General features: G+C 36.6%; 1 protein-coding gene across 3 annotated transcripts in view; it reads right to left on the minus strand.

The window, feature by feature from the left end:
- Positions 1 to 25,498, minus strand: part of PDE4D (phosphodiesterase 4D) — a 247,314-nt gene that overhangs the window by 55,652 nt on the left and 166,164 nt on the right. For all 3 annotated transcript variants that reach the window (XM_015652860.2, XM_015652859.2, XM_015652858.1), the window contains 2 exons: positions 24,819 to 24,892; positions 23,999 to 24,048 (listed from right to left, as the gene is read on the minus strand). In XM_015652860.2, the coding sequence (XP_015508346.1) occupies positions 23,999 to 24,048; positions 24,819 to 24,892 (124 nt within the window). The remainder of the gene's footprint in view (positions 1 to 23,998; positions 24,049 to 24,818; positions 24,893 to 25,498) is intronic.

Below are 25,498 nucleotides of genomic sequence, written 5' to 3' on the forward strand. Positions count from 1 at the left end.
TGAACTTTCTGTCATAAGAAACATTAGGTCAGACTTTGATTATCAGGTACGTTCTCTTAACCTCTGTGACACAGCTATTATAGGACTCTAGATTGCTTCTTGATGGGTTTCACAACCTGTTTTAACCTTAAATACGGAAGAGTGTTCTGATTTAAATTCCATTTGGTCCAGTGTAAAGGTCACTCATTTTTTTTAAGGCAAGGAGAGTGTTTTGTATAGCTTTAACACCTTTTCCTCTAAAACACAGTGCAACTCTGCAAAGGAAATTGTAGAAAAATAAATGGCTACATCTCAGCCAATAGGTAGACATCAGATTTTATAGAGGCACAGTGATTTTCTGTAGGTGAGGATATAGCCCGTTACATTTTTCTATGTAAATGAATTCAAATTCAGGAATAAGAAGGTAAATCTGTAAAAATAGTCCAGCAAACAGGACAAGTGTTCCAGTGAATTTGGACAAGTGGTCAAGGTAATGAAATGTGAAATGTGAAAGGCAAAAATAAGTGTTTTATGTAATCTACAAAGTTACCTCATAATAGCACAAACCTTAAAACAGTTCACTGTCAGCACAGCATTTGTTTCTCAAAGAGAAATAACAGTCCCTGAGCTTGGTTGAGTGCTGATGGCCCTGCTTGCTAGGCACAAGAAGCTCGTGAACTGCACCTTGAGCCACCCTGAATAGTCACAGGATGAGGCTGTGCTGGTGTACTGTGTGCTGCAGAGCTCGCAGCAGGAAGGTATGTGCTGTGTAAAAAATCAGACAAAAATTCCTCCTCTGGGATGGCTCAGTGAGGTGAACCACACACACCTTGCAGTCATCAAAGCTGTGTATTTTCTACCTCCTGCCAGAGATGCTTCACAGATTCATAGAGTCATAGAGCAGTTTGAGTTGGAAGGGACCTTTTAAAGGTTGTCTGGTACAAACCTCTGGCAATGAACAAATACATTTTCAACTGGATCAGGTAGCTTAGAGCCCTGTCCAACCTGAATTAGTCCTAGAGAAATTCTGTCCTGTAAAATTCTGAGAACAACTCTTAACTTCTGGGATTCAGATGGTCTTTGCTTTGACTGTGGACAGGTAAACACCTAAGTAGTTTAAAGTCTATGGGCTTTTCCTTGAGGATGAGGAGAAATGCACCTTCAATCTCTCCCATCCCTTCAAGCTGAAGGAAATATATCAGAGCAGAGTCTAAAGAAATAAGTATAGATAAAGGGTAGGAGAGGCACATAAAAAGTGTTTGGAGACAAGAAAACAAGACAGATACAACTGAACAAAGAACTCTAATGTCTCTACATGTTACAGATGACAAATCTGAACTGGCAGAAACCTGCTTTTGACAACACAGCTAAAGTTTAATAAACAGCATGTATATAAGGATGTAACAATCCTTTTACCAATCCACAGAGAGCTGCACAACTACTCTTGCCATCTACCTCCATGTGCCAGCAAAGAGGTTTTTAGATTTAATTGAAAGTCACAAGAATCATTGGCGGAATATGACTGTCATTAAAAAAAAATAATTGAAAGAAAAATTGTTGGATTAATTTCTTTATATTTCAATGAGAACTGTGTCCATAGCTGGAAATGACAATCCCTTTCTCAAATTCTTCATGTAGCTTGCTCAGTAAATACGTAAGGAGACAGCTCAGCTTGGTGCTGCAGATTAATCAAATGCTTTGAACTACAGGCAATATACACACCTAAATTACATACTGTAGTAAAATATTTGGTCTGCTCCACACAGTAGAATCCTCATCATGTCTTCCAGCTCCCCATCCTTAATATGTGGAGTATCACCACATGAAAAGAACCCAGCCAACAATTCTATAATTCCTTACTGATGAAGATCAAGTGGAACAAATACGCAGTGCTTTAGAATAGATTTCACATAAGAGTAGCATTCATCTGCTCACAGGTGTTATCAGTATAGCTTTTTGCAAGCAAGAATAGGTAAACTTACGTTGCCTATCAGTCTAATGACTTATTTTACTACAGAGAAATAAAGTGAGGCAATGGGAAATACAGATTATATTAGAAGTTTGATCACTAGTTGGTTTAAGATAGATTAATACATTAATACATTAATACATATACTATAGTAATGCTAAAGAAGTTAAAAAGCTGAACTTCAAATCTCTACTGATATTTACTGAAGAACATTGCATTAAGACACAGTTCACAACCTAAAGTATCTCTGTTCCAACAGAGAGGCACAGAAGGAGAAAATAAATTATGAACTCTATACCATATACCTTGCTTATCCACAACTGTGACCAGAAATCAGATCTTTGAAATTCAGCTCAGGATTCCACCCAGGTATCACACTTATCTAGAAGTAATGTGACTAAAAATGTTTCTCAGGTACCCTATTACCTTTAAAATCTTCCATGTTTTCTTCATAAGACAGGAATCATTTCAGTGCACAATTTGACTTGCATCACCAGTTACATGAGAATAATTCTGGGGCAAAATATGACTCGCAGCTAAAGTTAATACTTGTAGAGATAGCAAGCTCTCAGAGGAAATAAAAGGCACATCTAACTCAATTATTCCATAACACTATGCCAACAAGGGCTGTGATACCTGAATGACAATCCTCAGTGTACCCAAAAGAGCAAAATATTGTGCTTAAGAAGGGAGCAAGTGTTCCATTTGTATCTGCTGCAATAAATAAAAATATGGGAAGTTTCCAGTTTAGTCTGCTAGGGAAGAAAATTAGGAAAACATAAGATCTACTTGCTTATCAAAAGAAAAACTTTACTATTAGCAAAACAGTTAGGTGGAAGAAGAAATTCATGACGGAAGAGAATGTGAGAAGAAATGCAATCTCCCTAGCTCTCAGGTGGAATGTGCTATACTTGTGGGGGGCTGTGTGCTAACAAAGTTCATAGTTTCTGGTACAAATACAATTAGTGGCTTACAATGCAGTCCTCAGCCATAAGTCCTGCATCAGGTTGGAAAAAAAAAAAAAAAAGGCAAAGTTTGGGCAAAGCAAAAAAGCACATTATCACATTGTCACAGTATAAGGAGGGCTATGCAATTAACTCAGAAAATGAAACTTATTACTAAGAAGGAAAGGACATCAGATTATAATCAACATCATCAACATAACAGAAGTCCTGAGATGCTTGGACTGTGCAGCCACAATGTAACAGAAGAGGAATATGCTGAAGGAAGTCTGCTCCTAAAGGAATTTTGCTCTCTGTTGTTCCACAGAGCAATTTGGAGTGCAAGAAAACAGACAGTTCTGTAATATTTCTTTTAAATTCTAAACTATCATTCCACCAGGAATATATTAAATTTATTTCAGCAAAATTCCTAATGTGTGCTACATTTTGTTTTATATTTAAATATAAAATGATATTTTGTAATACATCACTTAAGCAGATATGAACTTTTGGATGGGGGTAAGAGCACACTACTCAACAGTGAAGGACAAGGCCAAAACAAAAGTGTTTCTTGGAGCCAGGGATTGTATTTACCTAATTCATCACAAATGAACCTCCTACCTACTGAAACTGGCCCTGAATTATGTAACTGAAAATGGAAACTTTTATCATCCTATAACAAATTCCCAAATGATTCAGTCCTAATACAGAGCTAAAGCACATTCCATGCAATTAGTAGCTCATATTTGAAATAATTTTGGACATTTACAGACAACTGTTACCCAAAAGGAAAAGACTGTCATGGTGAGCTCAGTACCACTGTATGTGACATAATTTTTCCCACATATGAGTGCAGCAATGGGATATGTCCTTAGATCCTCACACTTGGTGATGAGGATGAAAATGACTAATGTTAATTTTCCCTTCACTCGCATTTTCTCTCCTACTTTTAGATAAATGAGAGCGATTTGGGCTTATTAATGATTTAAAATAATTCAGATTACTTCTGTTTACTATTTTAGATGCAAATAATTCAGCTAATCTTTAACAGCTCTAAGTTGCTCCCAAAATTCAGCACTGTGTTTATAATTTTCTTACTTTGTTTTCTTTCTGCTTTTTACATAGACATTGATTTATACTTCCTACTTATAAACTACAAAGGATTTCACTGCACTACTGGAAAAATACCTATTGAGAAGCACTTCACAATCTGCCCAGATTAGCATTTTTAATCACTATTAATAGACTGGTGTAAGGACACTCTATTAAAGTCTCTAATATGCATGAACATTCAGAACCACTCTCCCAAATTCATGACATCCACAGCAAAAAAGTGCATGAAGGTAGTCAGTGGTGAGATATTAAGAGGAAAAAAGCCTCTGCTCCACACTATAATTTCTGAGACCAGAAAGCTGTTTATCACTGTGAATCTGCACACATAAATTCAGTCCACCCTGCCCTGTCTTTCTAACAAAGAATCACAAAAGCACAGAATAAGCTGAGCTCTAAAGGACACACAGGATATCAAGTCCCACTACTCTCCCTGCACGGCACCATGCCCAAAAATACCACCGTGTCCAAGAGCATTATCTCTATAAGCCTCCTTTACTTAAACATTAGTCAGAAATCTCCATGAACATCCATGAATAGTGTGTAGCCAAGTTTAACATTAATTTCCCATTTGCCTCAATTATGAATCTCCTTTAAAAGGATTTTACCTTCCATTATTTAACCTTTGATGGTTTTGGCTTTTTGTTGTTTTTTTTGCTTGCTTGTTTGTTTGTTTTTTTATGGAAGATTGAGATACAAATTCTCACCAAAAAAGTATAAGCTATTCTTCAAGTCCTGGACTCCAGCCAGGTGATGCTCAAATAAAAGTTTTTACAGAAGGCCATTTTTTTTGTTAGTCAGATTATAATTAAACAAAGATAAAATATTCAACAAATGTGCTTTTCTGATTCCATGTGGTACCTCCTTCATTATGTGAAAGAGTCCTTACAGAGCAGTGCACACTGCAATATAAGTAAAATTTAGAATCCTACAATAACTATTACAACGTTAATGAGGTAAATAATAATGTCAGCCAACATGCTCTGGTAAGAAAGCTGAAAGAGTAAGGGATAATAGATGCCAATAGACTTTGAAGAGAATGCCAAGTTCAAATGTAAAGCAAACGTAAAGCACTAGTAATAAAATTTAAATTAGTTCTTTGCAGTGATGTCTTCTTGTAGTATGATGTCAGGCCCAAAGAAAACAAGGTACAGGCAGAAAAGTGACGCATTTTTGTCCAAAGTCCACAAGAAAGGACTGAATCTTTCAAATAAAATAAAATAAGATAAAATAAAATAAAATAATAGATAATAAATAAAAATGCAGTACCCAGGGCAGGATGCTTATTATTATTATTTTTAAGCTATTACTCTGTAAGTGGCAGTGAATTAATTTCTTTCTTCTTTGTCTGTTGGAACTCACTGACACAAAAGAGATATTTCTGGTACAGTTAATGCAGCTCCATGCACATAATGTCAATGAAACAAAAGGATGTTATTGATTTTATGGTTTCTTTCCAGTTGTGTTTTTAATGTTCAGATAAAGTACCTACGAAAAATAGTTTATTCTTTTATCACCAAGTTAAACGCAAGCATGACCTTTAAAAAACTCTCTATAATAACCTTCATGGATGCCTAATGTTTTTTTATTGTTGAACATTTCCTGAGCTATCCCATTATTTCACTGAATATACTGACACAACCTGTATACATTGCTTTTATTTCATACCCCGCTTTGCTATTATTTCTCTTACTGGAAATTATGAGAAACTCATAATGATTTACAAGGAATTCCTCTCTTTAACTATCAGAAGTCACATATAAACATTAAACATGCAGTTTTGTTCTTAGAGTTTCCTTGAATTCAAATATTTAAGAGATATTTAAAAACAACACAGCCCAATCCATTATTATGTTTAAACAAAGTCACCAAAGAACTTTAAATTGTACACCTGGTTAACAATGAGGCATGACCTTTCTAATTTTTCTCAAAATATTGCCCAAAAGACCCTAGGTTTTATTGTTTATATCGATTAACTGTAACTTACTTTATGCTTTAAATCCTACTCCTTTCTCTTTTCATGTTGTTAGCATTGATTTGCAGAACCTAATAGTTCAGGCTTGCACAGGCAAATCTAGAAAATAAATAGCTCCTCTTATGAGCTATTAGATGTGTTAACCAGATCAGTAGGAGACCTGCAAACATCAATGCAATTCCATTAAAAGTAACAAAAGCATCATTAAGGTACAAAAAACATGTTTATTAGATACTTCTTAGAAACAATTTCAGGGACTGAGTAAGAATATACCCAGCAGGCACTTCATGGCAGCAGGATCTGGCAATTGGCGTAACCCAAAATAGTTTAAAACTTTGTGAAAACATTAATCATGAGTATAGACCTGATCTCCATAACTTGCTCAGCCTCTGTACGTTCATATTATTCATAACACCCCTCTTATGGCTACTTCTTTTCTAATGTGACAAAAATTAGCTATTTGCATTAAGGTTTAAATACTTTACAAACTGTTTTCTGATCTCATCCCTGACTCAGCCCTGAGACATTACTTACGTGGCCCCCTTGCCTTTAAATTGTGACATTTGCAGTTCTATGGTTTCTCAAATTTCACACATGCAGGATCTTGTTTACATGTTAGCAAAGCCACACCATTCTCATTGAAATTATGTCCCCATCTTCCAATTGCTGTGATGTATGATGTCTGCTAACATGAAGACTGCTGCTGTTTTGTGCCTACTGCCTCTCATGCCAAATAATGCCATCAAAGCAGTTTTTTCCCTCACAATTCCATATTTTATTTCTTCTGAATCTGCCCATCTATAGTCTTCTTCCTTTACATTCTAATAATAATAAAAATAAATAAAAATAATAAAAATCTCTTTAAACATAGACCAGCAGCTATAGCTTATCAGTACAAGCCTTCACCTAGGCCTGGAGCAGCTCCTTACTGGTACAATGGTACTGACAATGAAAAAGGAGACTTGTTATAAAATCACCCATGCCAGCAATCAAGAAATCAGAGTCTGGACTCAAACGTCTTCAGAAATGCTGAAAAATCCCATTTGAAAAAGTTGATTAGCTGCAACTAGCAAATTCTTCCAATACTTCCAATACTAAGATATACAATATTTATTGTTTTTCAGCCTCTAGCTGAAACAAATTAGTCCTGACCCTGCAAATGATAGTAATCATTTATATCAGCCTAACGTCCTTAGTATTTTAACTTTTCAGACAGAAGATCCAGCTAACCCCACTGCCTCTGTTACTGCATCCCTACCTCTGATTGTGTGACAGAGGATAAATAGTCAACATCCAGATTCAAAACTAAATCTTCTAGTACACTCATGTTAAGTGTTAATACTATTCTAGATTTAAAAATCTGCATAAGACAGAATTGGTGGAGGGCAAAATGCACAGAAATTATATATGTGCTCATTATTTTCCAAAATTTACTGTAGCAACAATATTCTTTTACAGGATTTTCTTTTCCTTAAAACAAATAAATCTGTAAGTGTTAATCCTTTAAGAAAAACTATGAGTGTTTTTCAAGAATCTGAATCTGAAAGGCAGCAAAACACTATTGTATTTTTGTCTTTCGAAACACCATTGATACCAGAGGTGCTGCAGCATGAAAATATACTGGATGCTTGCAAGAGTCACCAGCTGCAAGAAACCTCCTGTGCAAACTTCCCTGAAGGTGACTGTGCCACAGGCACTGTGCAGAATGCCAAACACTTCACGCAGGCTGGAGACAGTGGACTGACAAAGACCACAAGAAAGGACTGATACTTTGCAATATGCTTCAGTGCTGGATAACTAGTCCTGGGAAATACAGTCAGAACTCTGCTTCTGTGACTCATCTCTTTATTGCAGTATGTATTTTCTAGTTAAACTGATAAGGAGGCACTATACATACTACTTGTGTATTAATAATGTAAATTTTATTACATGAAGTGATGCAAACACAACCACTCCCATTCCTTGTAGATCCTATATCTTTATGATATTGATAAAAACAACATCCTTCATTATGATATTTTAAGCAAATTTATCAGAAATGTGAAAGATAAAAACTAATAATGAATATATATAAAAATAACAACTACTAGACAACTAATCTAACTAATGATAACTGCTATCTACTTCAAGAATTCACATTGTAAATGTTACAATTCAAGGAAGAGTCACTTAACTCATTTCAAGGACAACTCAATTACAATAAAGCTACTGTAACAATTAATGTGCATTGAAATAGTTCTGATACAGTCTAAGGATTTTAAATGGTAAATTAATCAGGTCAAGCACCAAATAAAGGACTACAGGTAATACCACTTGCATTGTCCTTAGCCAAGTTATTTCATGGAGCACAGTATCTAAGTGCAGGATGCTTATCATTAAAAGGATTTGAAAAATCCCTTTGGAGAAATACAAAAAGTATCACTGTACATTCTCTCTCTCTCTTTCTCTTTTAAATGCATAGCTCTCTTGTTTCCAAGATTACCAAGATTTTATGGATTACCGAGGAAATAAGTGCGATGTTAATACACAGTATCAGATATATGATATATAGGCTTAGGCTGAAGAAAACTATAGAACTAGGAAACTTAAATAGGACCTAAGCAAACTGAGAGTGTTTTACAATGGTTGATGTGCACACAGCAAACAGGGACATTCTCATTTCAGGGTAACCACTGCTCTCTGGGAAATTAGTTTAAAAGTGTTTCATTTAAGTGAATTCATGTCCACATCCATAAGGCTATAGAAAGCTAGGCAATTTAAGCAGCATTCAGTTATAATCCAGTTATAGAGTGCCACAGTTAGATAGGCACAAACTGTCTCTTTCAGCTGCATTATCTAGACTGTCTCATAAAGTATCTACTTTTAAATCTGAAAATGAGAACTATTTCACATTGCTAGCAGGGGGGTTTTTAGAGATCACAGTGACATATTCAAAGTCAACAGAGGGAAAGGCACAGAGATGCTCTAAGATGATGCTCTAAGCAGATTGCTGACTTCTAGATGCAAAAGGAAAGGAGTTATTTTGATCACATGTAATGCTTTAGACAAGAGAAATCTGTCTCTTTCCTGATGCTGTTGCTGTATAACGTCATTATAAATGCCATTAGGGTGAACTTAGGGAAAAACAGGATCCTCACTCATTGCATAGACTCCCAAGATCTTATGTACACCTATCCCCACGTACTCTTTATGGGCAGTGCATAACTAAAGCCTAAACCTGAAGAAGTGTCACCCTGATAATGCTGCCTCATTTGAAGCCGATTTTTAAGCATGTATTAAGGAGTAGGGACACTAGAAATACCAAATATCAAAATAAGAATAAAGCCATAGATAAGATTGAGCGGAACAGCTACAGATTTGATGGGGTCAAATAAGAGATGTTAAGATTTACTTGCAGGTTGAAAAGCATGTCTGACATCTGGTTTTGATTTGACACTTTATAGAGAAATTGCTGATGATTTTGATGGCTTTATAGGGATATTGAGGAATTAGAGTAGTTAATTAGTTCATTCAGTAGTTAATATTCAAGTAAATAAAAATTATTTCTGCATTGTATGAAAATGCATCAGTGTATTTTAAGGTGATTCCAATTAAGAGACTTTGCTTTCTTCCCCATCAAAACTACAAATTTACAGGGGCATCTAAATCCTCTCCTTCACAGATCTAACTATGAAAGGACTTGGGATTGTTTAGCCTGGAAAGAGAATGCTTCAGAGAGACCTTACTGTGACTTTTGTTTGCATAATGACAGCTTACAAGAGAGCTGGAGAGGTGCATTTTATATGGGCAAACATAGCTTTAACCAGACAAGAGAGAGGTTTGCATCAGACGTCAGAAAGAAATTCTTCACTGTGAGGATGGTGAAGCACTGGAACAGGTTGCCCAGAAAAGTGGATGCCCCACTCCTGGAAGTGTTCAGGGCCAGGCTGAATAAGGCTGTAAGCAGCCTGGTCTAGTCGAAGTGTCCCTGCCCATAGCAGAAGGTTTGGAAGAAGAGGATCTTTAAGGTGCCTTCCAGCCAAACCATTCCATGGTTCCACAGACATGATCACGCAGATTGCAAAACGTCAGAACTAGTCTCCAGCCGCGTGTCGGTGACACAAGTCTGGCTGTGCGTGCCCTGTTTGGAGTGTCACCAGCGCAGCCCGCGTCAGGCGGGGCGGAGAAGCGGGACGGACGCTCCGAGCGCCCCTCGCCCGCTCCTCAGCCCCCGCCGACGGCACTGCTGTCGCTTGTCGTGCCGCAGCCCCCGGGACTTGCCCTCCGGCCGGTCTCGCCCCGTCCAGCCCTGTCCCAGTCCCCAGCAGCGCCCGGCGCCGAGGAGCCGAGCTTCCCTTACACGGGTTAGGCGGCCCGGAGCCAGCTCTCGTCCCCGCGATCGGCGGAGAGTGTGCCGGGGAAGCCCGGGCTGGGCAGCTGAGTGTGGGCTCTCTGCCGAGACCCAGGGAAAAGTTGTTTTCCTAAAGGCACTGCATGTTTGAACAACGCGGCTTCTAGCCGAAGTGTCTAAACATTCACCCCGAGGGCCCGGGTCTTTCTCCTTCCGTGGCAGAGTCGTGTCACACCTAGCATCTCCGTTTTCCCCGGCATCCCACCTAACTACAGCAGCAGGAGGATGAGAAGCACCTGGCACCGTATGGTCATTTTGGCACCATGGGTGATGGGGTTTGACAACTGACATTACTTCAGGAGTATTCAGGCTATATGGTTGCAATCCTTGAATGTGTAACATGGTACTGGGAAAATCGTGGAAAGAACAGGCATTAGACGTGTGTGTGGCAGCTGGGAGGTCAAGGCCACTGATATGCAGGCAGGATATTGCATCAAACTGCAGACAACAAAAGGGAAAAAGAACTTCAGAGAATTCATGAGATAAAACACATTCCAAGCCAGAACTCGTGGGAAAACTGTGGGAGAGGAGGACAGTGATTAGTTTGTCAGACTGGCTTGATGATATTAAGTCTTACAGGATTTACACTGAAATCTGCAGCATCAGTATAGTGTGACAGTCTGGTGTGCACCTCATAACTTGTGACTCAGCTGACTGTCACTTACCAACTGTTACTATAAATGTCCCAGAATTTCTGTTCCTACAAGCTTTCCTCTCCTGTCCAAACCTGTACTATGTATCCATACCCTCATGTGTTGTCTGTACCTCCCCAACATATTCTATATATAACGCATATGTACAAAATCCAACACACTCAATTTTATAAAAATACCCCAGTTTATGTCCTTGAATCTAAAGCAAAATTATCCTTTGAATGAAATGTATTAGCATCATTTAAGTCCCAGGTTTTTTTACATACTGATAGCAACTCCCTGATTATTTTTGATTTTACAGTCAGATGCATTTAAACAAAGTTTGCAACTGATGTACTGTGAAAGTAATGAATCATCAGCACTCCCACCCACCCAAAAGTGAGAGCCAAACGTTCAGTCCTAGCAAAAGCACTTGAAGCTCCATTACTTTTCAAAATAATTACAGCTGTTGGTCCTGTGTATGACTTCAGCCAGCAAATTGGGAAGTGGCACATTGATGGACTTGCAGAGGCAAAGCATAACAGACTGGGAGAGTTGTAGACACACCTGCTGCTGCTGAGGTTCTTGCATTGTTTCATTGTAATATCTGCACCTCACAAATATTGTTCCTACTTCTGTTTTAAAAAGCTTTTCTTCAAGTGGATGGTTATGCATGGATAATGAAATAGAAAAAGCATATAGAAATAATATATGTTCCTTTTCTGCTAAGTAAGTGCATCACTCATTTCAGATGCTTTTTTTTTTTTTTAATTACAGGAAGCAAATAATTTCCAGAGAAAGCAACAGGACTCAAAATGTTGAATTAGAAGAGAAAGGAGTGGAAATCTAGCAGATTTTCTTTATCTAATAGTCATATATTATTTTTGGTTGTGGTGGAAGCTGTCTCTTGCAAGAGTGAAGAAAATGTAAGGGAGGAAATAAAACCACAGAGCCTCTCTTGTATCTACATTCTTCAAAATAGTGATTCTTCTTCAGAAGGTCAGATGTGTTATAAAATTGTCCTGCTGTATCAACAGGATTAAGCTACAGTTGGCCTTTGCTTTAAAAAGACTGAAAAAACTGTCAAAAATGGCTTGAGGCAACCAGGCTTAATCCATTTACAGACAGCTCCCTAAAGCCATGACTAAATTCCTTAATTTTTAAAATTGGACTGTTGCTGTAGTCACTCTTCCAGACACAGCAATAAAGGTGAAACTACAGGCCAGCTATCACCTTTTTCAATGAAAACAACTGTAATAGTACCAAGTGGCGAGATGTGAGAGGATTGCTATCATTTATACCACCTGTGTAGTGAGGTGGAAAACCAGAGAAAGAGAAACAGAAAAAAATTAAGTCAAATCTTGGCCAGGCCTGAAAAAACTTAATCAAATTCTTCTCACTGAGAGTACTACTGTTACTGCAATTCTAGACTGGACAATCAAACCAAGAGTAGTAACTGAGAAACGAGTGGAATGAAACCCAGATTTTCACTCATTAAAACTTACTTTAAAAAAATGGTTATGATAGTAATGGTAATATGGTTTATTGTGTATAGTAATAATGGTTAATAATGGTCTACAGATTCTTGGAAAACAATTTTGCATGGATTCTGTTTATATTGAATGTCTTAGTTTTAAGATCCAGTGGACGTGTCAGCTCTGGATGTGGAGTTTTATGGCAGAAATCCATTGATACTCCCTGTGTAATAAAGTGGCCTGTGTGATAAACTCAGCAGTCATTGGCTCTGGGAAGATAATGTATTTTTCTTTGTGTATAGATGCCAAAAGAAATTCAGAAGTTTTTGGGAGGTTTCTAAAAAAAAAAAAATCTGATTGTGTAACTCTTTCAAATGAGATAAGACTTTTATTTCTCTAGGATGTAGAATCCATTTAAGATCATCAACATAGCAGCAAAAACTATCAGAAAACAGTCACTACAGCATATAAAGTGCTTTGTGTGTGCACTTACAGGAGTGAATAAAATTTTAAAATTTATTCTTCTTACTAGTATATTTTAAAAAATAAACTTGTAATGATTTTGAGTCCGGTATGAAAGTAGTAGAACATTGAACTGGCAGGTTTCTACCTATACAAAGTAAATATCTACAGTGTTTCATGATAGGATAACAATATACTAAAACTTGAAAGTAAAACAATTTTAAAATTAGAAGCCAGATTATACATTTTTTTCCTGCAGAATTAGTAGACAGAGGATATTTATTTCCTCAAATGTAATTTTTAGCTGGGTGTTTCAGATAAATCCACCTAACAGACTCATGCACAATGGCAACGACTGATCCATGTTCTTTGCATTAGAAGTAGCCTTAAAATTCTGTTCCCATTTACAACTGTGATGGACTACAGTCTGTTGTGCTGACATTTCCACTTCAAAGGAGAGCCTGACATTTATTCTCAGCTACACATTTCCAAAGTGTTAGTAGCACTGAAGCTATGTTTTCATATTACAGGGGTTTCTGCAATGGCAAGAAGCAAAAATTGAAGCCTTGAAATATGCCAGATAGAAATAATGGCCATGTTAGTGTCTTGCATAACATCCTCTTAATGGAGAAAGCCTTTACAGAATACAGTAAGCAGAAGCCCTTCCATCCTCCTGTGCCCCTTTAAAGGCCAGTTTTTGTTTACAGCTTCAGATAACAGAACTAACTGTGTGAAGTGAACAAAGTCAAGAACACTATTTTCTGAGTCCTGTTCCTCTGCTAAACAACTTCACAATAAAACATTAGATGTGGGGAACAATCTTTTCTGTGAAACTGTTCATGCTTTAGCTCACTGTGCCGGTTGCACAGACTAAAGCCTTTGTTAATGATCCTGACAGTCACCTGGTAACAGTCCATCCTCCAGCAGCACAACCAGCAACACAACACCGAGACAAGTTTCAGAACTTCTAGAACTTTCAATATTGTAAAAAGGAAACTGGCCAGTATGGACTTTATATAGGTAATAACTTTTATTTAAAGCTATGTTACTACTGATGCTTGGGATCTGATCATAGGTAAACCATCTTTAACGTGCTAGCCATGAGTCTGTGAGGCTGTGGGTTTTAGCCTGGGAATTTACTAACACTGAGCATTTATTCTGGTGGATGAAAGCCACACTGTACTTCTTCATTTCTGTTGGTGTCTGCTTACTAAACAGAGTGAGCTGAGGGGTATTTATATGTCCTATAAATGTCCTCATTTGCAAGGCTGCCTGAGAATGCACTAGGGAAGCTCTTTCCCTGCACTGAATATTAACAGTAGCTTCCAAATAACCCTGTCTAAGCACTGCCAGATGAGGAGCTAATCAGTAACTCAGACAGTAAAATGGTAATCTGCCTTTTCCACCAACTTGCTGAGCAAATGGAAAAAAATTACATTTATTACATTTAATTAGGAAAGAGATGGATTTTTGTGGTGTATTTTTGACTGATGGAGTTGTTACTTTGAAAGAACTATATTTGTAAAAAAAGTTTTATTACATTTTGATTTTATTCTATGGGATTTAAGTCTTTAGAGTACTTATGTAAACCTTTTTTATTTTGCAAAGGTAATGTGGCCATAGTTGATTCAATTCAGCTCTGCAGGATTGAGCTGTGATTGGAAATAATGCTTGCAGAACTGACCTGTCACAGAACCATCAAAACATACAGTTTTCAAAAACAAATGCGTATAAGTAAACTTATGTATACTATGAAGTAGAAATACCTATTTAACAACCAATTTTCAAAGAAATTCTTGGAAAAAAAGTGCAATTTTTATAGCCCTTTCTTTATAGAGAAGACTAACATCTTTTTTGGAGAAAAGAATCTTCAAAATAGAACTGGCATGCATTTCAGCACACTAGGTCTTACCACAAGCATGTTATTTGTTGAAGCAACATTTATTCCTTTGAGCATCAACTCTGTTTCAATAGATATGTTTAGACAATCGTATTTGTGGAACAGAATTGTGCCCCTCTCTTTTGGAGTGCGTACTGAGGCTGCAAGGAGCCTTTTTTCCCTAGTGTCTTCCCACAGCATGGTTTTTCACTGCATCATATCATACAGCCACCTCTGCCTCCTAAGGAAGAAATAACCCAAACACAAACATAAGTCAAGGGCAAACAAATCTGCAAGGAGGGTGAAACTGCATTAGACCAAAGAAAAGTGTTGTAAAAGACTAATTGGTGTTGCAGTTTCAGATTTTATTCAGCAAAGCAAAAACTCACAGATTTCATACTGAGAATCAGCAGAATCAAGGCAAACAGTGAATATCTGTGGCTGATAGGTCACATGCTTACATACATTTCCAAGCAGCAGAAGCATGTGATAATTACATGGTTTAACCACTTGTCTGTTGTTTTCCCCTGTGAAAGGCATATGCATAGTAACTAAGTCAGCTGCTTGCTCTTTGAAAATACCACCTTAAACTGTAAAAAACATATATTGCTGTGGGACTAATGCTTCTCTGCTCACCTCCTTTTGTGACAGCTTTTCAGAGTTGAAGACTGAATGAGGAATGATGAGATTCAAACAGATGAGATGGTGATGAGATTCATGAGATGAAATTTGATGAGATTCAGATTCTCTTTATCTTATATCTGATAAGCAAAATATGCTTTCAGTTTCAACCCAAAACTCACCAATAAAAAAAAAAAAAAAGAGCAAGCCACTAGAGAAGAAATATGTTTCTGCAGCTGAAATGCTGAAATAGATCATACATACAGAACCCTTTCTGTTTAGGAAACAGAAAGAGCAGAGTAACAGCAAAACACAATTTGGGGGTCAGGTGTCATTTGCCATTGCTTGTATTAGCTGAAATCCAATTTTAAAGAATGAACCTACACAAAATTTTGATTTTTCTTTTTCCCTTTGAAAAGCAGAGTTCAAACCCAGTAATATTAATAGCAAAACCAACAACATCTAGAATAATGATAACAACAGTATTAAAGACTATTCCCCAAACAAATTCTGTTTTCTTTCCCATTAGTTGCCTACTGTCATCTGTTGGACCTTCCCAAATCCCTCTAATAACAGTTAGCTCAGTTTTCAAGTTTTTGAAACTCTTGTTTGATTTTAAACTTCATTTCTATGGCACAGACTTCTTCCTAGGCTTTTTGTCCTAATAATCTTTGCAGTCCTTAAATTAAAGACTAATTAGTCAATAGTTCTTACAGTATGTGCATTATGTAAGACGTTACCATATGACTTACTTGGTACAAGGGGAATTTTTAAATGCTTGCTAATCCAATAGTCATTTCTGTAATATGCTCCTGATTTAATTCACATTTTTTAGCATAGTAGTAAGTTACATAGTGGCAAAATTCACTCACTTGGATATAATCCTACCTTGCCCATTATTTTTACTAATAAAAGACACATTTTATTTTTATCATAATATCATATGATTTAAGAGATTGATCCTAAATTTTTGTCTCTGATTCATATATTTTTATTTGGATTAACATTCATCCAAATTAATATCTAATTTAAATATTCAAATATAAATATAATTTCAGAAATTAACTTACTGTTTGCAAAAGGAATAATGAATCAGATTGGCAATTTTATGCCAGTATTTTAATGCAAATATTTGGGAATAATTTTTAATATTTCATAACAACTAAAACTATATGCATGTGACCACAGCTACTTAACACAATGTATCTTCATAAAGGGAATAAAATGAAGGTTTTCCTAGTACAAAAAAAGTTTGCCTCTACTCAAGATAGAGATGAATCTTCTTAACGGTGAGCTGATCAAGGACTATGACAAAAGCACTTAAATTTTACAAGTATATTAACAGAAAGCAAGAGAGATTGAGTTATGAAAACCTGGCTGAGAACTATGGTTTGGGTTTGATTAGGAAATTTAAAAGTTATACCCTAGTACACTTAACATTCCAAGTGAAAGTTCTCCAGTAAGAATTACTGGCTCTTTCACTGCCTCCCATCATTCATCCTAAAGTCCCAAAGTCAAATTTGGTAAAATTTTCACTGCAGCTCTTCCCTGGCAAGTTGCTGGTAGAGAATACTTTAGAATATTTGGGACTATGCCAGGCACCCACTGCTGGAGTCTCTCAAGGATAGTGACATTAAAGTAATGTCCATTGGACATTAACTCAAGATTTTGCATAGGCAGTGTGGGGATTTAACTTGGATTCTCTGAGACACCTGCTTGCCTCTCCTGGCTAAAAAGAGTGAATGTCGTTGTTCAGAGGCATTTGTTACCAAGAGAGCCAGATGGAAGCAATAAGCACAAGATGAAGCACATACAGGCATGTCTGAATACATGACTGTATTCTAACCAATTGCTTCCATGTTGACCAGTTCCCACTATCAAGTATTTTCTGAGGTGAGTTACCTGACATTGGAAAAAGAAGTCTTTTTGCATGGTTGTGTTATAATCTCAGGCCTAAAATTCAGTCTTTTGGCCTGAGAGCAGTAGACTGAATTTTAGGCATTGCTTATTCTTTAAATTTTTAATCCCGAGTTCCTGAGAAAGTGCGGTAGGCACAAGTGGATGTTCCTACCACCAGACCTGGAATTACACCTTTCAGCTGAAGATGAGTCATTTTGCAAAATACACGAGGCCAGAGAGAGAAAAGGGAGGCTTTGTTGTAGCTTGTCTCCAGGGCTGTCTGACCATGGCTTCTGGCTGCTCTGATTCACTGCTGTGTTCAGGCTCCTTACTCAGGAACTGGCATATAATAAAAGCAGAACTTAGGCACTTTAACGTGAGATTTCAATATAGCCCTTAATTTTCAAATGGATACTCAGGAAAGTGAGTAGGCTTGAATAGGTCAATTTCTCAGTAATCTATTAAAGGACAAAAAGATCTACTTTCAAATATATCTTTTAAACTGGACAGATGATAATGTGTCCCTGATCAGAAATGTCAGAAGCTGGATGAAGATGTGAAAAGAAAGTACACTCAGACTGCATCGAAGAGTCATACCAGAAACCATATCTGCTTCAGTTTTATTTTCTATATTCATCTGAAAAAGGACAGCATTTGTAATAGGAATGAGAAAAATGACACAGGCAAGAGTCCTGTTTTCCTTTCTGATTCTTCTCAACTCTGTCCTAAAATCCAAACCACATTTCACTCTTTTCAGTTGTTCTGCTCTTGTTATGAAAACAATAGATACAGCCTGGGGTCATGGACAGTTCTCTGCTGTGCTACACTACCAGTGCCTGTAAGTGACACAGGCTAAAAGGAGAAGAAGGGCATGAAGCTTGTCACCCTATCTCTCTGCAGTGAAGTGGACAGTTTGGGTGAAATGGTGGTTATAAAGACTTTAACTGGTACAGCGAAATATGAGACCAATTTGAAAGTAAGACACAATGGGGTTGCATGTCAGATAAGTGATGTGGAGATTGATAATGCCTCTCATGTTTTCTTTTTAAATGGATACCTAGTCTAACTCTAAAATGTGTGAGTCTTTAACAAAATCAAGGCTCTACTGCACTGCAGTCTTCTGAAAGGGGAACCTGAAGTGATAGATGAAGATAACAAGCAGAGGTCAGCCCTATGATGCATTCTAGTCTCTATGTACTTTAATAACCACCACATATTTCTAATGAAACAGACTGTTGAAAAATTGAATTAATACACAAGGGCCAAGTGTTGTTGTCCAAATATTGCAAAACATCTACTTTTATTTTCTAATTTTTGATTCACATGGCTAGTTTTAATTACATGGGCATTCTTGCGAGGACTTTCATAAACTATGACTTATATTTCTTTGTTTAACTTTCTATTTTATGAAAGCTTATATATTTTCCTATCAGGTATCAGTGTTGAAGAGCACTATTCAAATACAGAGAATATTCTATTTTGCACCCTGGTTTTATTCACTTCCTTGAATGTGAGATGATACATCAACAACTTATCTGGTTCAAAACCAGGGCAGTCCTCTTGCTGCTCTTCTGCCTTAAGAAGGATAATCACTGTTTTCCAAGCCCACTGACTCTAAAAGAGCCCTACATATAGATTTCATTTGAATACTTTCAGTTAGAAAACTTTTGCAACATTAATTAAAACTCTGCAAATAAAGATGAAGAAAGCATTCAGCAAACCTTCACAGAAGTATCCTGTTAATAACAACCTCTTCCCTAAACTAAAATGGCTGAACTGGAGACAATACTTTTGGAAAAGGAAAACTGGTTTACTAATTTACTCCATTTAAGCAGCTGGTTTTTTTCAGTTGTAGCACATGAAAATGCTGCACCAGCTATGACACTGAGAATTTTTTTCTGAATGCAAGCAATTATGGCTTCCATTTATTAATATCAAATGATCACAGTGTCTGCATGTGCAAGGGATAAAGCTGCTAATTCAGCCCCAAAGATGAGTAAATGACTGTGGAAGTCTATGTGGGGTGCAGATTCCAGGCTCTCTGATGCCTTACCTGTTATCTGAATACTTTACTTACTGTGGGTCAGAGGATGTATGAATGAATTTCAGTCTGAATGTAATTTGTGCCCTGTATCTCAAAACAGTATGATTTTGTGTTGTAGCTAATAAGGCTATAAGTGAGGTAACCCTCTGTCTGGTTATCATGACCTAGATAAGGCCTTTTGATGATTAACTGAAGAGTACCTGATGTAAATATGGCTGTTTCTCAAAACTGTCCTATTTATGAAATACATTATTTATTGCTTAAGAAAACAATATACAAGTCACTTTGAAGTGCTGTTCATAGTAATGATGAACATAGTAATGGGAACTGGTTCAACTCTACTAGAACTGTTCAAATCTGCTAAAGCTGATGACTATCAATCCTATATTCAAAACTCTTGTTAGAAAAATTGTACGCTTGTTTTGCAAAAATGAGATAGCTGAAACTAGCTAAAACATAGGACATCTGCACTGCTACCTGGTTACTGAACTTCATGGATCAGATGGAGGGATCTCAATGGAAGCTAGATCTAAATATGCTCTGGTATGCAAAATATGAATCAGTTTCTTTTTCTCTACTATTTGAATTCATAGAATCATAAAATTGTTTGGGTTGGAAGAGACTTTAAAAATCATCTAATTTTTGAAGCAACTAGGTTGCTCAGAGCTCCTGCTCAAACACTTCCAGGGATGGGCATTCAGAACTTCTCTGGGCAACCTATTCCAGGGCCTTCACCACCCTCACAGTTTCTTCCTAGTGTCTATCGTAAATCTGCCCTCTTTCAGCTTAAAACCATTTCCCTTGTGCTATCATGACAAACACTTGTAAAGAGTCTCTTTTCAGCTTTCCTGTAGGCCCCTTTATGTACTTGAAGGCCACAATAAGATCACTCTGGAACCTCCCTTTCCCTGAACAGAACAGTGCAGCTCTATCAGCCTGTCCTCACAGGAGAGGTGCTCCAGCCATCTCTGATCATCTCTGATCATGGCTTCCTCTAGACTGGCTCAAGAAGGGGGTCCCAGATCTAGATGCAGTACTACAGGTGAAGTTTCATGCAATGACTTCAGCAAGGCCTTCAACACTGTCACAATATCATCATCAGCAAACTCTGAAAGTGTGGACTGGATTAGTGGACACAATTGTATAAAACTGACAAGCTCAATCCTTGAGTCACAGATAGTTTCATTTTTTTTGAAAACAAAATATTTGTAGTTCACTGGTTGTGATATGAGAATTACTGTCAGTTTGAAATGGAACACCAGAAAATATGATTCATAGTGAGAGAAACCCCTCTTTTGGCTGAAGTACAGAACACCAAGCATGACAGAACTGTTCTGCAAACCCAGTTATCTGAAGCTGATCTCAGTCATGAGAGAGAGACAGCACTTGTAGGAATTCATATCCCTTTGAAGACTTCTAACAGAAGTTTTCATCTCTGCTTATTCATGCTGACTATAGTTAAAACTGATATTTACATTCTAGAGTCCAAAGCAAGTACGAAAATTTCCATCTAAAAATTCTGTTGTTACATGAAAAGCTTCCATGTCCTACCCCGTAATTTGTCTGCAAAAGGAACAGTCAGCATGCTATAGCATAGTTGTTTGATAATGAACATAATATTGTATGTCATTGATATTCATTAGCTTCTTTCAACAGTTTCCAAAAGGGATTCACGCGGATATACTGAATGGAAAAGACTTTATTTTGATCACAACTTCCACATATTTACATTGAACAATCACCATAAATTTTAAGGCCACCATGGTGGCTGTTGCTTCTAAGAATCTGAACATATGATTCCTGTGCTGCTTCACTTCTAAATGTCAAAGTTTCTTACCTTCTTGTTAAGATATGCTGTCACAGATTAATGCCTCATGGTGAATTCTTAAAATAGCAAATGAGAGAATTTTGCTCTTGTTTTTTTACTTACTTGGCTTTACCACATTGCTTTCCATGTTTCCCTTGTTGGTACCCCAGTATCTTCTGCAGTAGTTCCCTTCTATGATCATCCCTTTGCTCAGAGAAAGTCTTCCCAGAGACATGTCTTCCAGGAAGTTTAGGAACATAAAATCTTTATTCTAAGTGTGTGTTTTCTGGTTTATCATCAATATAGCTTAGTGACACTGTGCCCTCCAGACACCTAGATTGCTATCTTGCCAATAAGTTCTTGCTGAGATTGCAAGCTGAGACATCTGGATGACATAATGAGGCTCTACCCTAGCTGTATTGTTCTGGATAATCCATGACACAAATTCTGAGAACAGCAAAACCAGGAGGAAGGATCTGTATAAACTAAATTTTAAACATTACCCACAAGAATTAAATAACTATGTAATATCTGAAAGAGTTTTCAATTATTCTGTGAAATGTAGCAAAAGTGTTTTTAATATATCTTTCTTCTTAACATACTGCTGTTAATTGTTTTATATTAAAAGATTTAATAGAATTCCATATGGCCCAAGAAAAAAACCTGTGCATATTTCTGCACCTATGCTATGAAATTTGTTGCTATGGAAATATCAAAACCAGCTTATAAATAAGAACAGGAAAACACTTTCATGCAAAATAGTATCCAGCCTCAATCTCCATTCAATAGTCAAAACTAATTGTAGCCATTTTCATGCTTTATAGTGGCTTAATATCTTTGTTACATCATAAAAGTCTTTCAACCACTTATATCCAGTGCACACAGTCTCTAGATCATTCAGCTCAATGCATAATTTGGGCACAGCAATTCCAGCATCATCTCTGAGAAATCAGACTAAACTAAATTAGATTAAATTATCCTTACTATTCTTTGCCTTTTCTTGCTGCCTTTGAATTTATTGGCAAATAATTTTCTAGATTAATCGGAGAGCTGACTGAAGTACCTTCCTTTTAAACTTTCAAATTTCAGATGATTTATGCCTGATGTGTAGAGTACACTCTGAGAATTAACTGAATGGAAACCTTCAGATCAGGGAGAATTAAAAAAGACCAACAGCATCTTCCAACAGAGAGTGTCTTGGGTCCTGCTGTCTGAACAGCTTCTCCTGCTGGAGAAAAGCATCTGACCTTTGACAGGCAAATAGCTGTGGGAGATCATGTAAGATAGCGCTCACATGCATGCACGCCTTCTCTTCTGGATATCCTATTTACTTTTATTGTCATGAATTTCACTTTGTCATAGGTTTTCTAAAGTTAGACCCTTGGAGTTAAAGAGTTTTTGAGTATCTCTGTCTCCAGATAACATATTTCTGGATTACTCTGCTATGAGACAAATCACAAAATCAGAAATAGATAAAATATCCATAACTGAAATGGTTTATAGAGAGGATTTGAAACCAGTGCCCAAAATTACCTCTTCAAGAAATACTCTTGAAAGAATATATCTTCAAATATATCTTCAAAGTCTTGTGAATATAATTGGTTTACATATATAGCTATATATTCTTTCTATTATTTAATAAACATGATGCCTTTCTGTTTATAAAACAGATATAAACACCTAACCTTCTGTCCCCTGATGAGCCCTACACACAAATGTTCATATTGCATGAGTTCTTAGGAGAATAAAAGTGTACAGAACTGCCAAGACTGGGTCCTTTTAAGGTGAGAGGTTAGCTGAAAAAACCCTTAAGACATTCCAGAGCCTAAATGCAGAAACTATTGAATATTGAAAAGCCACACTCGTCCTCAAAAGTGCTCAAATACCACTTTTTCTCATATATACAAATGTATAATTCAATTAAAAAGATAAGGCATTTTGAAAATTATTGAAAATTGCATTTCTGGTTGTGGATTAAATAATAATTCACCTGTTTAGTAAGTGTCTGTATACTTTCATCAGGAAGAAAAGCAAACGCTCTTTCACTCTGACAGAACATGGTAGAGAAAGTAACTACCTGGAAAATTACATAGTGTAAATTGTGAATTGACATGATGCAAAAAAATATGGGGGCGAATAAAGTGTATTTCCATAAAGACATCCAAGACAAATTTGTCATCAAAATAACCAAAAGTAGTGTGGGGTAAAATTTTCCAAAATATTAATGTAATTTACACTGCTAGTCTTGTTTTTAAGTCAATGTTTCCTTAGAAATAATACTATCTTTTAAAAGGATTCTTTTTTCTCATACAAATGTTATAAAAGTAGGATTTACAATTCTAAAGCAGAAAATCCAGTTTCAAAAATTTCTCCTCATAGCATGAGCACTTTTAAAGTGAGGACTTTATGTCTATATAGCTAGAGAACTCTATGTCTCAAAAGGAACATGAATATAATTGAATGGAACTGAATTGAATGAATCAAATGGATTCTTCATATCAGCTTTATCAACTAGATTTCCTTGCAAAAAGTTACTAATTAATGTATTCATGACATAGTCACACACCGGTATAAAAGGAAAAAGAACTGAGAAATAACTTAAATTCAAACTGCAATAATAAAATAGAAATCAGAATTCAGCAGGATAGAACACTAAAAGTCAACAATTTGAGTCTCTAAGACTCAAATACTCAAAATCGCTGTAATAAAACTGATACAACTATATGAAGTGATATAAGGATATGAAGCAATATATGTTTCTTAATATAAAATTCATTTTTTAGTTAGATGTTTTTCATAAATAAATTATTCTTACCTGTTATTGTTGCTTTGTTAATAGATGGTTGGCTACACATCGGTGATCTTCTATTAAAAAGGAAATGAGAAAAGGTTTAAGCCTTATAAAGTCACTGATGACTATATCCTTGAACAATATAACAGAAAATACATTACCTGGGAATTCATCTGGGAACTCCAGGACAGGCATATTTTAGGAACTTACAGTTTTATTAAAAGCCTGCATAATCACATCTAGAGCTTACACATAGTTTAAAATGTGACTTACAAACATAAACAAAGACATTATTTTCTTTGGAATGCTAACTACTTCTAGGTGTCAAGATGCACGTTTTGGGTGAGAGAAATGACTTCACTATATTTGCCAGTGTAACAAACCTTAGTGTTAATTGTGATGCTGTTACATGACCATATTTATAATGCCTGATTTATAGTTACAAACTAACTGAGGATAGGTGGAGTATCCCTACCATGGCTGAGTGAAGTAGAGCTCTAGGTTCAGATCATGCTGCCAGTGAGTGCAGCTGTCTGCTTACCCCATTTCATTTGCAAAGCTCAGACTGTGCCTGAATGATCATCTTTGAATGATCTTAGACATATGACTACTTTATCTAAAATCATATAAGGTGAAAAAACCTACTCCATTTTTATGCAAGGACAACAATGTCAAGATCAATTAGAAGGCAAGGGGGTGTTGTCTTAATTACCAATGATAACATCTTATTGTTTCATGCAGGTTTGGTGGCACAAACTGAAATCTGTGGCATCTGTTTGTGTTCTTAGCTTACATTAAAAAAGTATCACTGCAAAAATTTCAGTGGCCAAAAAATGACACTCACTTGCTGGGTGCCCGGTCTTGTAAATTGGTTAATGCAGCAAAGTTATTCCGGACAGTACGCAGGCTGGCCAGAACCTGGAACAAAAAAGTGGTTTCAGTATAAATTTCTGCACAAGTGAGACTGATCTATCTTTGCTCCACTGTGCTGAAAGAAAATGGAAAGCACGTTGCAAAACCACTGTAAAAGGTTTCCGGGGACGGTTAGTCTGGAACCTTTGGCTATTATTTAACAATAATATGTCTGTAATACAAAGGTAGTAGTTTATTTCTATTTTTTGTTCCCCTCATAAACAACTCATCTGTTTGAAGGCAGGCTGACTTGCAGGGGAGGAAAGATTTTACATAATTCTACTTATTTCTTTAAAATAGCAATAAAAGGATTTGAGTTTGGAAGATAATAGCCCATTCAACCCTAATACCTCATGCATAAGAAACAATTACAGAATCTTCATTTGTAGTTCAGTCCCCATAAACTCCAAAGGACAAAGGGAATGAGATTGTTGAGACTTCAAGGAAAAGTAAAAAAGTAAGTGTCTCCTCTAAGAGACACAGTTCATTCGGGAACTTAGTACAGAAGACCAGAGAAAGAGGAAGTTATCCCTTGAGAATGCAGGAAAAGTCTGCAGGCTCTTACAAGTTTTACTCATTGGGGAAGATGACATAGGTGAACTGCTTCCTTTC

Source organism: Parus major, chromosome Z (assembly GCF_001522545.3).
Source record: "Parus major isolate Abel chromosome Z, Parus_major1.1, whole genome shotgun sequence".
Lineage (NCBI taxonomy): Eukaryota > Metazoa > Chordata > Aves > Passeriformes > Paridae > Parus > Parus major.